Source organism: Podarcis raffonei, chromosome 11 (genome assembly GCF_027172205.1).
Source record: "Podarcis raffonei isolate rPodRaf1 chromosome 11, rPodRaf1.pri, whole genome shotgun sequence".
Taxonomy (NCBI): Eukaryota; Metazoa; Chordata; class Lepidosauria; order Squamata; family Lacertidae; genus Podarcis; species Podarcis raffonei.
In genome coordinates, this window is record NC_070612.1 from 59,230,772 (window position 1) to 59,248,826 (window position 18,055).

General features: G+C 40.4%; 1 protein-coding gene across 8 annotated transcripts in view; it reads right to left on the reverse strand.

Moving 5' to 3' along the window:
- NTRK2 (neurotrophic receptor tyrosine kinase 2) overlaps positions 1-18,055 on the reverse strand; it is a 180,176-nt gene that overhangs the window by 75,293 nt on the left and 86,828 nt on the right. For 6 of the 8 annotated variants that reach the window (XM_053408872.1, XM_053408870.1, XM_053408871.1 and 3 more), the window contains one exon: positions 17,618-17,683. The exons of the other annotated variants lie outside the window; for them this stretch is intronic. In XM_053408872.1, coding sequence (XP_053264847.1) covers positions 17,618-17,683 — 66 coding nt within the window. The remainder of the gene's footprint in view (positions 1-17,617; positions 17,684-18,055) is intronic. 8 annotated transcript variants of the gene reach the window in all.

The window sequence follows — 18,055 nt, forward strand, 5'->3', positions numbered from 1 at the left end:
ACAAATAGCAAGAAAGGGCAATGTTGAGGCATAATTGCTTTAACACTCATAGGATTGTTTTCTCTTCCCTTCAGAAAAAAGCAGATACGACTGCCCATAATAATCCACTTGCATTCACATCAACCCAAAATGTTTCAGAGTTTTTCCATTCCATTTCCCTGCTATGTTATAAAAAGAAAACAGCTTGTTTCCACAGTGTGCCTATGCAGAATCTATTCTAGTTCTGTGAGAATATATATATATATTTATGTGCAAAAATCTGAAAAACTGACTCAGTTATCTCAATGTTGTTCTCCTAGTGACCTTCTCATGACAGAATGAGCATGAAAGCAAAGAGTTGGGGCTGTAAAGTGACAAAGTGTACCATGGGCATAGCCGGGGGGGAAGCTGCCCCCCATCAATCAAAATCAATACAAATCTGAGGTTCTGCCTCCCCCTAACAAAAGCCTGCACCCCTAACAAAAATACTGTCTACGCCCATGAAACGTACAGGCCTCATCCAAAGGAATACCGAGGCATATTTAAATAAGGTGAATTACCAGATACGGTGGGAAGTTCTAGAGCAGCGGTTCTCAATCTGTGGGTCCCCAGATGTTGTTGGACTACAACTCCCATCATCCCTGAGCTCTGGCCTTGCTAGCTAGGGCTGATGGGAGTTGGAGTTCAATAACATCTGAAGACCCATAGGCTGAGAAAGGCTGTTCTAGAGAGTCCAGCTGTTCCATTGTCTTGGCAAGGGCACTCAGGCAAAATTGGGGTTGATCAATTCCTTAAGCACGTCAGGGCCAAACAACATTGTGCTATGGCTATGCAGCTGTGCAGGCGCTGTTGTTTTGCACAAACTGCCAGTGTAGGACCTGCAAAGTAGTGTGTGTGTGTGTTGGGGGGGGGGTTAACCCTTTGCTCCCTGCTAGGATCCTCCACTTAGATTGGAGGGACACCTGGAGACACACAGATTAGCCACCCGTGGGCTGGAGCAAGCAGAAGAACAATGCCTTCCACTATCTCAGGCACCATTAAAGTGGAAACACCACCAGATTGATGAGTCCTATGCACATCTCTGGTCCCTGTCATTTCTCCAGTTGAGATGACCTCTTTTGTCAGAACTGGGACACGTTCCACACATATCCTGATTAAGAGAAGGGTCCTAAAAGGCAATAAACCTCAAGTGAAACTGAATAGCATAACAAACAAACATACAAACTTACCTATGAAGCCAGTTCTATGACAGGAAGCACCAATGGGCACCCATATGCCAATGGAAGATTTCCCTGGCACCTGCAGAGTCCTCCCCTTCCCCTAGTGAAATTAGGATTGAATGCAGCCTTCTATTGTAGCAACAGGCAGCTTTTTTTCAAGCCTAACTGTGGTGCAAGGGGTGACTTTTGGGGGAGAATTAACTGCTGCATGGTGGTGTATGAGTGGTTGCAGCACTTATGTGGGGTTCCAGCTTCTGCCCACAGGCCCCCAAAGACTGGTGACCCCTGATCTACAGTATTAAAAGGTAAAAAAGGTAAAGGACCCCTGGACGGTTAAGTCCAGTCAAAGGCGACTATGGGGTTGCGGCACTCATCTCGCTTTCAGGCCAAGGGAGCCGGCGTTTGTCCACCGACAGCTTTCCGGGTCATGTGCCAGCAGAACTAAACTGCTTCTGGAGCAACGGGACACCGTGATGGAAACCAGAGTGCACAGAAACACCTTTTACCTTCCTGCCATAGCAGTGCCTATTTATCTACCTGCACTGGCATGCTTTCGAATTGCTAGGTTAGCAGGAGCTGGAATAGAGCAACAGGAGCTCACTCCGTTGCGGTGATTCAAACAGCCGACCTTCCAATCGGCAAGCCCAGGAGGCTCAGCGGTTTAGACCACAGCGCCACAACAGTGCAAACAGATAAATAGGTACTGCTGTGGCAGGAAGGTAAACAGCGTTTCTGTATGCTCTGGTTTCTGTCACGGTGTTCCATTGTGCCAGAAGCGGTTTAGTCATGCTGGCCACATGACCCAGAAAGCTGTCTGTGGACAAATGCTCACTCCCTTGGCCTTACAGTGAGATGAGCGCTGCAACCCCACAGTTGCCTTTGACTGGACTTTACCTTTTATCTCTACAGTATTACCTAACTGGGAAATCATATTTGTTCCCCTTCTATTAAAGTTGTTTTAAGAAACTGGCATAGTTCCAGCCGTCGTGGTTTCTTACCTGTAAGATGTTTCTTATCAGTTCATTTTGACATTGCAGTGTTTAAAACGAAAGTGACAGAGACATTGCTAAGATGCTTGATCCAGGAATGCAAGTAACTATGACAATTTACTCCTTCCTCAGTCGTTCTGCCTATTCATGTAGCGACCTCATCCTTTTTCTTATCCCATCTCTATCTGCACATTCCCTTTGTCCCCGTCCCCCCAGTTCTAAACCTAAAGAGTATCCCACCCCCCATTCTACCATAATGCAAATCAGAAAATGCTTTGGAGACTCAGTTTAGTAGTCTAAGGGTTTCCCAATTATCATCAAAATGCTAAATAACTGTGAGGTGCTGGATTAACCACATATATTTGCCTCAGCAAAGTATTACATTTCCCTTAATTTCAATTTGGAAATGGAGTGATTTTTACTTGTCTGAACACACCCCATACCCTAAATTTCAAATAAATTTATGAGAAAAACATTACCAGCTACATATTTTAGAAAAGCACCAGACTATAAACATACACAAATATCTAAAAATTTCAGAGAAACAAAATAAATCATAACATAAGAATGATACATCAATGGATTCCATTTCTGGTTAGACTTTCACTGATGAAGGACTAGGTGGATGCTACATACATTTACAAAAAATGCAAGACACAATGGTAATGAATTATAAAACTTTATTGGCCTGTTAAAAAGAAGTTTAGAAATTTCAGCAAGTACAGTCTGTCCATATTGTCAAGATCGTGCTTTGAAATAAAATCAGTGATTGTCAATTATTTACAAGAAATATATATATATATATATAATTCCTTTTAAGATGAATTGCAGGCAGAGTATCTAAAGTTTCACATTGTTGATGGATTACAGCAAATGATGAGAATTTTCCTCTTACTCAAATGGAACTATAACCTGTATCTAGTACTGTTCCAGTGAGGTTCCACTGCTGCTTCCTTCCTCCAATCCCCCCAAACCACCCTGCTCCAGAGGGTCTTCCAATCCTTTAGAGCTAATTTTGAGGGTCTATGGGGGAATGACAGGAGAGAAAAAGGAAGTTCTGTTGTGCACACAGAAGTCCCTTGCAACTGGATACAATCCAATGGTCCAAAAGAAATTGTGTCCTCTAATAGCAGCTATATTAAAGCTTTGATATGATTTAATTAAATTGTAAACAGCCTGATTATGCATATGTCAGGAATTATGGGTGTTTAGATATGATCTAAACTCAAATCAATTAAATGCTGAATATGTCAGCATCAGCTTGTTCCGGCTAGGGCAACAAATCCTGCTATTCTTCCTCTGTAAGGCACAGTGCTGTATGAATGGGCTAGCAGAATATTGTACACATTAAACCATAGCTAAAAATCAACAATGGTTTAGTGTGAATGTGCAGTTGGTAGACACAGCTGAAAATTTCTCACTGTGCTCCTCCACGCCTCTTGTGATGTCCAAACCTGGGCTTGTGCAGGAAGCCAAGGATAAAAAATTATGTTCCCACTTGTTTCTTTGGAGAGAAACAAGCTAGGCTTTGGACATTATGACAAGCCAGACTCTGGCTTGTTTCCTGGTAGTGGGAAGGCATGAGGAAGAAGGGCAGTGAATTTTTTTCATTCATATTAAACTGTACCTTGTTCAATGAGACATATGAACCAGGTGACTGGCATCCCATGATTGGGTAGCTTCACTTGTCAAAATCTTCAAACCACTTACTTAAGAGTAGTGACCCTAAAGTCAGTGTGACTTTTCTAAGATAAGTGCTTGGAGGATTTCAGCTAATGATACACAGGAGAGTAGGACTTTCAGGAGAACATTATTTCACTTCTACAATAGGAATCTAAATGGGTGGTATTGTGGGAGACTTCAAGTTTACACACACACCCCAAACTCACATAGAAGCAATAATTTAATTAGAGGTCAGAACAATCCAAATTCTGCCTGGGTTGACCCCTGCATTGCGGACATGGTCGTCAGGGGGGAAGATGAAGATTATGGGGAGAGGGGAACCAGGCCCTGCTCAAGAAGCTGAGGAATAGCTTAGGATCCAGTGGGCCTGTGGTCAGTTCTGTTGTGCCTCAATTCTAGGCCCTATGTTGGTTACCACCAGTGGCAACATTGCGGGTGGTAGTGGCCCTGCCATGCTGCTTTCTTTAGATGCTTTAGATGGAGCCCCCATGGCAGCAGAGCTTCTCCACCCCCACCTCCCAGGCCACCAATGGCTTTGTGACCCTTATGTGAAGGCCACTTTAACATCACTCCACATGGAAATGCTTATGGAAGTGGTCAGGCAATTTCTTTCACACCAGCAGATGTGTCCTTCTGCTGCATCCTAATTCTCCCCAGTAGCACCAACTTAGTAGCCTACAATCTAAAACCGGGAACCCAAGAAGAACTAGTTTGGGAGTTACAGATAGGTAGCCGTGTTGGTCTGCCATAGTCAAAACAAAAAATTTTTTTCCTTCCAGTAGCACCTTAAAGACCAACTAAGTTAGTTCTTGGTATGAGCTTTCGTGTGCATGCAGTGTATCTGAAGAAGTGTGCATGCACACGAAAGCTCATACCAAGAACTAACTTAGTTGGTCTTTAAGGTGCTACTGGAAGGAAAAAAATTTTTTGTTTTAGTTTGGGAGTGTTTTTCACTCCACTTGATGAAGGTAATATTCATAGTCTGACACTCCCCCCCCCCCACTTTTCAAGAACAGTCCTGTTTAATCCATACAATTTACGTAATTAAACAAGTTCGTTTTTTCTTATTTTTTAAAATGCTAAATGAAAATGGTCACAATTCAGCTTAATGTGTCAGCTTTACTCTGTCATTTGCTAAGAACTGTTCTAGTAACTAAAGAATGAAAATGAGTCAAAGCCTGAGCTATATAGTTGGACAGTAGTTACCTATATTGCACGAGGAAACCCAAATTATAACATGATAAAATGTAAGCATCACGTACAAATTAATTTCTAGAAAATTTAAAGGTGGGCAGCTACCCCTTTTAAATGGTGACATTCCTTGTGAATTTTATGTTATGGAACACTAACGTGTCTGTGATTAAGTGGGTATTCAGGGCTTGATCAAATATATACACTCTACACAAGGTACCATGTTCTAGCCATGCATGCCAATAGCAGAACTCCCAATAGAATTCAGCAAGAAAGGATACAGTTTTATTACAGACCTGAAGCTGCTCAACCTAAGTGAATAGTTTCTGAACATGATAGTAGTTTCAGATTCTGGTTCTTAACACCTCCACCCCCAGAAAGAGCCAAGGACTGATTTTTAATGTATGCTGCAATTAGCCAGCATGACAGTTAGCTAGGCACAACTACTGGAAATAAAAATATACTATCCTACCCGTTCAGGTTTTATCAATGTGTAAAACAGACTTTCAGCATTCTACAAACCCTTTTTACCACCTAGCAAGATACTATTAACACCACTTTAGCAATGAAAGCTACGCCTTTAACTATTTTAATGGCCCTGGCAGATTTCTTGGGGTGATTTTCACTGTGGTTTAAGGGGTCAGTAATTGTATAATTAACCATGATCTTTGTAAACTCAACACTATTTGGACAGATTAAAATATCTAGAGTGACAGGCAGGGTCATTAGTAATCCAAATGAAATAAGCATACTGCAAGTTCCAACTTCAAAATTTGGCTTCAGTAAGCTTTATCTGCTCCCATATTGGAAAGGAAATCGGCAAGCAAAGCATGGCCTATTTCATTATTTAAGCATGGCTACTGCCAAAACACAAACAGCAAATAGCCATGTGCTGTAATCCATAACACATTGTGAGTAACTATAGCATGAACAGTGCATTGGGTGGCTAATGTGGAATACAAAAATACCCAGATTATCCTATATTGCCTGTGTGCATATATAAATTGGTGGTGCACAAATCAATTCTGTTTTATCAAAATAAATGCCTTGATTACATAGAATCCAAAATAATCTGTCGTACCTGTGTACCTTAAAGTTGAACTGCAAAATACTACAAGAATGTTTTATAGAAATACTGATAAAGATCCTAAACCTATAATGTGACAAGAAGTGCGTCTGGAAGCTTCTTTAAAGAATGGAAAATTGAAAATATTTTGAAGTTTGGCAATTCTCAGTTTGGTATTTAAGATATCCGTCTATTGATGTTTTTTACACACATGAAACTTTGCAGCTGGGATGAGGCCAGAATAAGCTAAATAGAGCATTTGTTTTGTTGACCACCTTTTGTTTAATGGTTTTCAGTCCATTAACACCAAATATAAGTTCATACCAATCAGGAGAAAGAATCAGTGTCATTCCCAGAGGTGCATAAGTGAATTATATTGGAGATGACAAAGGACTGGCAGGGCTAGGCAACAAGATGTTAGACACTTATTCTGTGCTCCTTTGCTGCACAGAACAGTTTTCCTTTGAGAATGAAACCTCTTGGGCAACTGCACAGAACCCACCATGCTTTTTATATTTAGCAGAGAAGGCTGTGATATAGTGAGAGATGTGGCACTTTTCAGAGCTATCTGAAAAGGGTTCCTTCTGCCTCAGATGCCACCACAGCACCTAGGCATATGTCTGCCACCTACCTTTGTTCAAAAAAGGGAAATAGGATACACACACACACACACCCCCCGTATTTTTCGCTCTATAAGACGCACCAGACCATAAGAGAAAGCAGCGATCCCTCTTGCTGTTCTGGCTTCTGGGATAGCTGCGCAGCCTGCATTCACTCCATAAGACGCACACTCCATAAGACGCACACACATTTCCCCTTACTTTTTAGGAGGGAAAAAGTGAGTCTTATAGAGCAACAAATGTGGTATATGGGCAACCTAAGTGTTTAAGGGTGGTAATGCTGTATGAGAGTAATGGCAATAGTACTGCTTTGGGTTTGAGACCTAAAAGACCATGCAAGTACTTGAACTGCACATACAGCAATTTAGTATATTTTATTTAATGGTAGCAGTGGTGGAGAGTCATATAACGTTTCCTGACTAACCGATTTCTTGAGAATAGCAAAGAGTGATCTTTGAACATGAGATGGCACACTGCTAAACAATGCCTTAACTGCAGCATGTTAAGAGGCAATTTTTACAGCTTATTTTCTCTCCAGAGACACCAGCCCATGCTAAAGACTACTTACACTGAGAAAGCTTTGCAGAACTACTTTTTATTGGTTTTAGAATGTTTGATCGAAGTCCTGCAAACATGCAAGTGCTCAGGTTTTAAGTGAATGGTATGAATGTTATAATTCAAAGGCTGGAATATAAGAATCTGTAAAATGAGGACATAAAACATTTAAACTTTTTTAGTACACAAAGTATTTGCAGTTCACCTTTAATAAATATTATCTATAAAATTAATTCTCTTTCCAGCTAAGTTCAGGCAAACAATCGAATTGAAATAATACTGTGGAACTTTGCTAAAATGCCACTTTGTGAGCAGGAACGTTGCTACGGAATACAACAGTTTATTTTTGTGCTTTCTTTATAGCTGCCTGGGGCTGATTTTGAAATGAAGTTGCCAAAACAGTGCATACTTCCAGAGTCCTCCAAACATAACTCATCTCTACAAGAGAGGTCCAAGGAGTGTAGCATTGACAGCACAACAACATGTCCACTGCCTAGTGAGAAGTACATAGATTCAACACGCCCCCTCTCTTTTTTCCTTATTTCATTTACCCATCCAGTGGGATCTTATGAAACAAAACAGAACCTAAAAGAAACAAAATAAACATATGAGAAATCATGCTTATAACAGTCAAACAAAATTAACACAATGAATCAACATAAATATTTTTTAAAGAATCAAATAAATATGGAATGCATTTAACAAAACACATGACATAAGGGGGGGGAGTGTGCTTGACGCTTAAGAAAAAATATATTTTGACATGACTTGCATGCATGGATTTCTCTTCTTTTTCCCTTTAAAAGGCATTTACTATTTAGTGTATGGTTATATATGCATTGTGTGAACAAATAAAATATTCAAAATAGAAAGCAATGTAATATGAGCAGCACAAAAATGATCCTTGGTTACGGACATGGATGCCACGATTCAGAACCACATACAACTGTGTCTGGCTCAAATGTTCAGGTCAAGGCACCACCACAATAACCAGGGCTTCGTTTCAGGGGGAACTCACAGGAACTCAGTTCTGGCACCTCTCAGGTGGGCGCCATTGCCATCATAAGAGAACCAGGGAAGCAGTCATGGTGAGTTCCAGCACCTCTTTTTCTAGAAAAATAGCACTGACAACAACATAGTAGAAGACCAGTGCAAGTCCCTTCCCAACCGCACTGCTGCATAACTTGGGCCTTCCACATTAGCATCCAATCTTGAGGAGATCTGGTTTGTGTGATTTCCACCCCACAACCCCAAAGTGGGGGAAGATCAAATGGATCAGAGAGCCACCCAGAAAAGAAGGCAGGCCACACACAAAAATAATAATAATAATGGATGAGTGCTTAACCTGTGAAACATTCTCCAATGTGCTTCAATTGTAAAGGAGACTTTTGGAACTTCTAACTGCTCCAAAGTTTATCAATACAGGCTGTAGGGCTTTGAAGGGTGTAAACAGCAATTACTTCATTTGCATTCCACTTGATTGCTAATTTAACACCTGAGGCAACAGTACTATTTGCTGCTTCACTGTAGGTAATGACACATGTGCAAAAACAAACTAGCTTATTAGGAGCTATTTCATGTTTCCAAGAAGGTTTGCCTAAATTCCTTTTTGCTGAAACAATCACTACAACGTGGAATGAAAAGCCAACAAAAATAGAGAGAGTAAAAGGGATTTGGCGAAACCACACACAAAATTATAATCTCAGAGCAAGTGTAATCAATTTAGAACTGCCAGGATTCTGTAACGGGGCGTTCTCATAAGCTGTTTTGAAGGAAAGGCTTTAGGACATTAAGAAGATTAATTTCATAAGGTAATATTTGCTGTAATGACAACTACTTCTGAGGAATACCACATTCACTGATGTGATTAACACTTCACTGTGATTTATTTTTAAGTGGTCCTCTTACCTCCCTAGTAAGCTACTAACATCTTGCCAGGGACAACACAGAGACATGCTGCAACTTCCAGCACACCATTCCAATATCTAATAGAGGAGGTATGCACACAGCATTTTGAAATGGAGTTGGAGTAGTGGGGCAATCATGAACTGTGATTTTTTTTAGCAGAAGGATTTGTACTTCAGGATTGCAGCTAAGCACCACTTGGAAAATCCAAGACACTGCTTAAAGCAGGACACAAGAAAGCACAACCTGTGTGTGCTTCGGAGCACAACTGACACCAACTACCATACTGATCTTATATTTGTCCCATCAAAGTGGCTGTTATACACAAGCAGGGTGAAGCTGAGAGCTCTCACCTTTCCCAGGGGGTCAATTTTACTTTCTAGCACTGCATGATTACCAGTTTAGCAGATTTTGGGGGATGCTGCGGCCACAATTATTATTGTTTTATTGTTTATTAAATTTGTACACTGCCCTTCATTCAAAGATCACATGGTGGTTCACAACTTAAAAATGCCAAACGAGAACACAGAATACATAATAAAACAAAAGCAAATCACTAACCCTCCTCCCACAAACACATTTAAAAGGCCAAAGAATGTTTAATCAGCCAAGGCCTGGTCATAGAGAAACATCATCCCCGGGCACCTCAAGATATGCCTCCCTAGGGAAAGCATTCCACAAGCAGGGAGCCACTGCAGAAAAGGCCTCACTTCCTTTTGCTGCCCTCCAGGCCTTTTGTTGAGGGGCTACATTAAGAAGGGCCTGAATCGCAGGGCCTGGGTTGGTTCATATCAGGAGAGGTGGTCTTCGAGGTATTATGGCTGTGAGCCTTTTCAGCTTTATAGGTCAAAACCAGCACTTAGAATTGGGCCTGGAGACTAATTGGCAGCAAGTGCAGTTGGACTAGGATTGGTGTAATATGCTCAAACCGTCTTGCCCCAGTGAGCAACCTGGCCGCCAAATTCTGCTCCAGCTGAAGTTTCCAATTTGTCTTCAGAGATAGCTCCATGCATTGAAGTAATCTTATGTTGATTTCAAAAAAGCATCTGTCACTCACTCTCTCTCTCTCTCTCTCTCTCACACACACACACACTACATTTTGATTAGCAAACTGGTTAAATGCAGGTTATATGAGAATACAGCCATGTGGATTCACAGGTGATTATCAAGAGTTCTCATCAATAGTTCCTTATCAAACTGGGAGGAGGGTTGCTGCAGGGCTCTGAACTTGGCCTGGTACCTCATGTTTTCCCCATCATGTGAGGGGCAGGCGAAGAATGAGTGCGTCCTTAATTGGAATGGGTTTGGAGGAGAGTGACAAAAATGGTCGGGGGTATTAAAACAAGTGCTATTAGGAAAGGGAGATGGGACTAAATATGTTTAGCCTGGAGAAGAGAAGACTGAGCGGGGCATGGTAGAACTCTTCAAATATCTAAAGAGCTGTCACACACTTGTTCTTTGCTACTCCAGAGGGCAAGGTTAGTGCCATGCCTGCTCCTAAGGGCTCTACAAGACGAGATGTACAAAGGGGAGGAGCACAAAATGGTGAGAATTGTCAAATGGGAAGTGAGGCCTCAAGTAAATCAAGACAGGAATAACATGAGATCTGAGAGAAGCTGAAGAACACAACCAGAGGAAGAAATGGAAGAAATCAAAGTGAACAGAAAGAAAGAAGTGAATTCTGACAGACTGAAAGACCTGTGCCAGATGGACTTGTGCCAGACTTAAATAGCAACAGTTAGCTGACATTGTTTGTTAATAAATCCTCTATTGCCAAGGAACCTACAGTGGTTTGAGTTGTGTCCTTCTGGAATGCTTTGTTTTGTGCAGTGTGCATTTGTTTGTATAATGGGTCATTGACTGGTTATGTGAATAGTTTGTTGTTGTTTACTTTTAAGAGATAAAGGATTATTTTCATAGACTCTGGAGTTATTGCCAATCCGCCCCTCCTCTTCTCAATTACAGAACCCTGAGTCTTTACACATCATTTAAAACACATGCCATTCAAAGTACATTTTCAACGCATAAAGGTAAATGCGTAAAGGGACCCCTGACCATTAGGTCCAGTCGTGGCCGACTCTGGGGTTGCGGCGCTCATCTCGCTTTATTGGCGGAGGGAGCCGGCGTACAGCTTCCGGGTCATGTGGCCAGCAGGACTAAGCTGCTTCTGGCGAACCAGAGCAGCGCATGGAAACGCCGTTTACCTTCCCGCGGTACCTATTTATCTACTTGCACTTTTGGGCGTGCTTTCAAACTGCTAGGTTGGCAGGAGCAGGGACCGAGCAACGGGAGCTCACTCCGTTGCGGGGATTTGAACCGCCAACCTTCTGATCGGCAAGCCCTAGGCTCTGTGGTTTAACCCACAGCGCCACCCGCGTCCCTGGGAACTGTAGTTTGCTTAGGGTCCTGGAAAACATAGCTCTGCAAGGGTTAAACTTAAAAATCTCAGGATTTTTTAGCGGAAGCAACATGCTTTAAATGTATGATGTGCATATCACATAGAACTAATGGACTTAAGTCGTTACAGGAAGGGTAGATTTTGAGTTGACATTAGGAGACGCAGAATGGTAAGATCCGTTTGACAATGGAAACAATGATCTACAAAGGTGGCGGGCTCTCGCTGTCCAGAGGTCTTCAAGCTGAGCCTGGACAGTTCTGGATTTCATGCCCTGAGTTGGGCTAAATGGCCTAAAATGATCACCACGCCTCTGTGATTCAAATTGGAGACACAGAGTCTGAAAATTCTTCTGGCTTTAAAATCTGACTAAAATTGAACTCCGTTTCTGTCTCCCACTATATTTCCTCCTATGTCTCAAGCATATTGGTGTTATTTGATACCCTATGCAATCTCAGCTATTTTAAACAAGATACAGACATAATCCGTAACAAGACTTGTATCTGTGACCCATTTAAATGAAGAATGATTTATTAGGAGAGAAATGAAGAATAGCTGAGTGTTAAAGGGAAGCAATATAAAAAAAAGAAGAAGGAAGGAGGATGCTGCAATGTTACCTAAAAAGGAAATCTTATCAAATTTGTTCAGTTCTGATTCCAAGAAGAAAGTGAAATGAAATAATTTATCCTGTTCAGTTGCTACTTCGCAATGCTTGCTAATGTTGCCGCCTTGTTTTTATTTATTTATTTTATCAGAAAGCCAGGGAATGTTCCCGCCTGGATTTCTGGAAACTGTTTCCTATGCAAAAAGAATAATGCTGTGTATCATCATCATAATGCCATGCAGTAGATAAAACATTCAGAAAAAGCCTCTTAATCTGAAATTTCATATGAAATTATAGCTACAGCTAATATATAAATGTCTCAGAATTCTATGAAGTCTGCCTTTTAAGCTTCCTTTAGCTATCTGTGTGTGTGAGAGAGAGGGGGGGGAGCTCAAATCTCTCTCTCAGATGACTGCCTTTTAGGAAGGGTAACCTCTCTACATTTGCAAAAAAAGGTTACCGTATTTTTCGCTCTATAAGACTCACTTTTTCCCTCCTAAAAAGTAAGGGGAAATGTGTGTGCGTCTTATGGAGCGAATGCAGGCTGCACAGCTATCCCAGAAGCCAGAACAGCAAGAGGGATTGCTGCTTTCACTGCATAGCGATCCCTCTTGCTGTTCTGGCTTCTGAAATTCAGAATATTTTTTTTCTTGCTTTTCTGCTCCAAAAACTAGGTGCGTCTTGTGGTCTGGTGCGTCTTATAGAGCGAAAAATACGGTATTTTGAACTTATGATAGTGTTTCTCAAATTGTGGCACACGCTGTTTTCTTAATCGTACCCACAACCTGTATGGTTTTTGTAATCACAGCTACCAGCAGCTGTGTTGAACACTGAAGACAACTGCTATATTCTTGCCATTTTATTTTTTTAACTGGCTTGTGGGGTGAAGTGGAAATGGGAAGTGGAAAGGGCCAGATTCTGGCCAGAAGGGGAAAAAGAGAGGAGAACGCTGAGTATGAGAGCAGCACACACATCCACATAGCTATGTGTGATGGATTATGCCTCCGTGTGCTGACAATATACTAGAGATGAGGACAGAAAGGTGAGTAACATTAGAAGTGAGACCTGTTCAAAACGTTAAAGAAACATCATTGTATGGTGTATGCTATAGGAGAGGCATGATTAGCAACACAAACACTTCTGTTTATCTTCTATGATGTGGGCTCTCCACATACATTACTATTCCCCACTTCCTATGCAGAATGTTCAGCTGTGAGCACGACAATCAGTAATATGCTTTAGAGCTTCTGGTTTATAGGTATAATTTGTAGAATACTGACAGTCCACTCCACTTTCTCTAATGGCAAAGGAAACCATACATTTAGTTATGAATCCTTTTACCTGCCATATAACCATCCACATGTACATTTGTACAGGATCTCACCACATTGATTGAATTTCCCAGTTTTGACTATGCATGTAAGAAACAAAATAAATCTTGCCCTAATATAAATGAAGCACCCAACCATAAACATTAAACCTATCTGCATGTGATTCTGGCTGGTTTTCTTACATGGTAGCTGAAACAAATGCTCAGGCCCAAATAACAGGTAGTAATCTAGTGTGGAGCCCTTACTGTGTAACTTTAGACAATTTCTAATGATTACACTCCATTCGCACATTAATTAATCAATGCACAGGAAGGTTAAGTGAATCTTCAAACAAGGTCACATATCCTGTCAGTGGGTGAAATGAGCAGAACACAAAAGTCTTGCGTCCCATTATTAGTCTTTCTTGAACTGCCCCAGACACACAACCATTGTAGAGCTATAGACACAACCTACCATAACACCACAATATCAGACTAATGCGTCATTATTGTTAACATTTTTGTCCACAGTCCTCAACACAGAAATAAGTATGTAAGAGACACATGTGTTGTTTTTTAAAATGCAGTTTCTTGTACAACTAATAAAAGTCACGTTCCTTATTAACTGCCAAGCCATATATTCTCAGCGTCTACAGAAACAAAGTTTATAATTTAAGGAGACAAATTGGAATAATTAATGGGATTGCTATTGATAGTCTTCATTCATATGTTTAATAGCTTAAATAATCTATCCAAAAGTTCATAAAATAAAAGTGTGTGTGTATGTGTGAGAGAAATGGAATTGTACACACTTTAATTTTTGAAAAAGTGTTAACACTGATCTCAGTCTAAAATGAATTAGTGGGGTAGGACGTTAAGATATGACCCACAGACTCAGCATTTCTGACAGCAAAAATATGGGCAGGGTTAATAGCCTCATGCCCTGCTGGCAATGATTGCTGATTTCCTTAAACTCTTTTGCAGTGGCCTTGCCTGTAATGGGCTATTTTAGGCTACTTGACGGTGTTCTCTCCTACTGAAACCTTGAACAGCATATACATCTTCCTGGCATGAGACAGAAAGAGAAATATAAATTGTATTCAGCATTTTAATCTAGGATTTACGATGCATTTCTCAAACGCAGGGTCATTACTCTCACATTGCCCTGTGCAATGTCTAATAAGCACTTCTTTCTACGATTCTGCTTGTGTTGAAGATATAGTTCCTTGCTTTTTTATTGATTAGTGAGAATGAAGGGCATTAAAAAGACTACAGCTTTCAAGTAAACTTCCTTTCAAAATGATACGCTGGCAGGTTTTGTGCTATGAATTTACATCTCACTCACGTTGCAAATAATTGCAATGAGCTGCATCATAAAACCATGCTCTACCAATACTGAAAAAGATGGGGAGTACAGATCTATATGAGATCTGATTACAGTGGCAGCTCTTGCTAAGAATAGCAAGACTGAATTAAATTCAATTCAAATTATATTGTACTGAAGTTGTCAGAAAACTTTAGTGTGTTTTATAAAATGGTATTTTTGCTATTACTAGTGTACTAGAAGTTTATTCTCATTATATGTAAACCCCTGCACCTACTACATCGATTCTACAAGAACCTGTTTTGTAGGACAACATTCCTGTCGAGATAAAACAAGAACCCACCCTCTGCACTTTCTGGAAACATTTGAAGATGTTTTTGTTCCGACAGACTTTCCCAGCTGGATGGAAAGGTCTCGGCTCTGCCTGAGTGCCTACTTTGCACTGCTTTTAAATTCATAAACTGTTATTTTCTGTGCTGTTTTTAACACTTTTTAAAGCTGTTTTAATGGTATTTTGTACATTGAAATTGTGTTTGGAAGGTGATAATAAATGAATACGAACCTGCACCATGCATTTTGTAAAGAAATGGACACAGTGTCATTTTAGACAATTACCATGGAAAGGTACAGGGGAATGAATTCAGCTAAAGCCACCACTGATGTGATAAGAGATGGAAAATGAACAGGATATAATGCTACTACTGGTGTGGATGCTGTCTCCAACAGACACCTAGATCCTACACAGAACTAGCCATGGTTTCAATGGAATTAAGCATGCTTAACTCTGCTGGATCTGGGGCTGTATATGCTTAAGGAATTGAAAAACAAAACAAACCCTTGGTATATTTCCAAGTTTAACTAGCTCCAAGTTAAACTTAAGAAGACTTTTCTGGAAATTAAGCCCACGTGTTCGACAAGAATGGAATGGTAATTAAATATTACCAAATTAATTAACATAAAATTAATTAGAGAGTTGGACAGTAGGCTATGGGTGACTCACTACAAGGTCTACCAGGAATACCACTAGAAAGCTAAATATTAGAGACTAGGGCCCTGTGGAACTCGACATCTTTCTGCAGGGTATGCAAGACGGAGCTGTTCCACCAGGCCTTTGGCCAAGGCACAGTCTGACCCTCCCCCCTCTCCTTCTATAATCTTCACAGAACTCTAACCCAACAGTGGCCATTAATTTGATTCTGAATTGATTTTAGAATGTATTTTAATTAATTGACTGTGCAATTTTATGTACACTGTGCTATTTTTACCTGTTGTTAGCCGCTCTGAGCCCGGCTTTGGCCAGGGAGGGCAGGATACAAATATATTATTATTATTATTATTATTATTATTATTATTATTAAACCAGGGCACTTATTTAGTGACATTTGCATTTCTGTCACCAGCATGACTAGATTTCAGCTCAGAACTCCTCATATAACTAAGTTTGTTGGCTTTTTTAAAAAAAACAACAACAAACCAGTCCAGTCTGCCAGTAGAAACATAGAAAGCTGACATAATACCAGGAAACACTATTTGAATTGTCTTTTATGCATGATGGAAGCTGCTTTCTGAGAGTATGGCCCTAAAAGGCAGTCTAAAAATATGTTAAATAAGTATTTGCCCATCCAGCCCAGCATTGTTTACTCTATGAGGCAAAAGTTCTCCAGGGTCTCGTGCCAATGTCTTTCCCATCATTTGGAACCCACAAACTTCCTAACTGGAGACATTAGAGATTAAAGCTGAGGTTTTTGAATGCAAAGTATATATATTCTGCCACCTCTCATTTATGACCCTTTCCCTCTTTTTAATCGCATTAAAAAGATTCCAAGAAAATTTCCATACCCAGAAAGGAAAGGAGGAGAGCTGCTTTCCCTCACAGCTTTCACATACTGAAATGGTCTCATGAGTCAGTCCTCATGTAGGAACATAAGAACTTATACTGAATCAGACCAGCGGTCCATCTAGTTCAGTAATGTCTATGCTGACTGACAGTGGCTCTACGGTCACTGTAGATGCTGAGACCTTATGACTATAGAATCTGAGACCTTTTGCATGCACATCAGATTATCTACTACTGAACTATAGCCCTGACGTAAGGGGCTTATAAGCTATGTGCTTATTGTACATCTATGCATTTTGATTATGTATTAGGATTTATCAGATTGTAAACTGTGCATAGTAAGTGACCTATAACTAGAATGGAAATATAAATACATGTTGATGTCACCAGTCAATCTGCAAAGTACTGAAGCAGTTTTGTGAATGGTTCAATGGGTCTTTGGAATGAGACTCAAAGAGTCCTAAGAAATCTTCAAACTTTAGGGCAAACGAAGGTATGATTAGAGAATATTTCTTCAGAGGCTTAAAGGGAGAAGGCAACTTAACATACACATCCCTGGAGCTTTGTTATTTAATTTTAAGTGCTATGGGAAATCTGTGCCAGTGCTGTGGCACATATCAGAGCGTCCATAAAACTCTGGGCTGGAGTCACCAGATATAACAATATGTTCTACTGAACTTCTTCATTTCACAAATTGGAGACAGGTAGTATTCCTCCTTATCCTCCAATTGCTATGTCTCTTAGGATGGATGGATGTGAAACTAAAATGACCAATGAAATATATGGGACCACACAACACAATAATGGTAAAAATGTTTTGCGCTAAGACTACTACTATGATAGAATCATTTCATAGTATATCCATTTTTAATAAGAAAAATGGATTTTAGTCTTTATCTCTGGTCCATGAGCTATGAGTCTATACAACTAATGGTCTCACCTTCATTATCGCAGTCTTGCAATGACAGCCACATGTGGTCTACCAGACCAACTTGTTTAAATTCAACTGCAACGAGATGCACTGGCATTAATGCAACAGAAAAGGGTGTTGATCAAGCTCAACATAACTTAAGGTCATTTAACACAGTCCATTGCTCACACCAGCACCACTCACTCCAGTTTAACAGTCTGCACCTAAACTATTTATTCATAAGAACCTCCCTCCAGAGGGTGTTTATTTACTACAAAGAAACTGAAGGAGATCTCTGCATATTCGTCTATGTCATGAACAGCCACCTCTCCGGCAGGAACGAGGTGGGAAGCACACATAAAGCTAGACAAGATGCAATTAACCTACATGCTTTTTGTTATGTAAAAAAGCAACTGAGGGTAAGACTAAGCAAGCTCAGGGTCATTTGAGATGAGGCAAAGAGTTTTA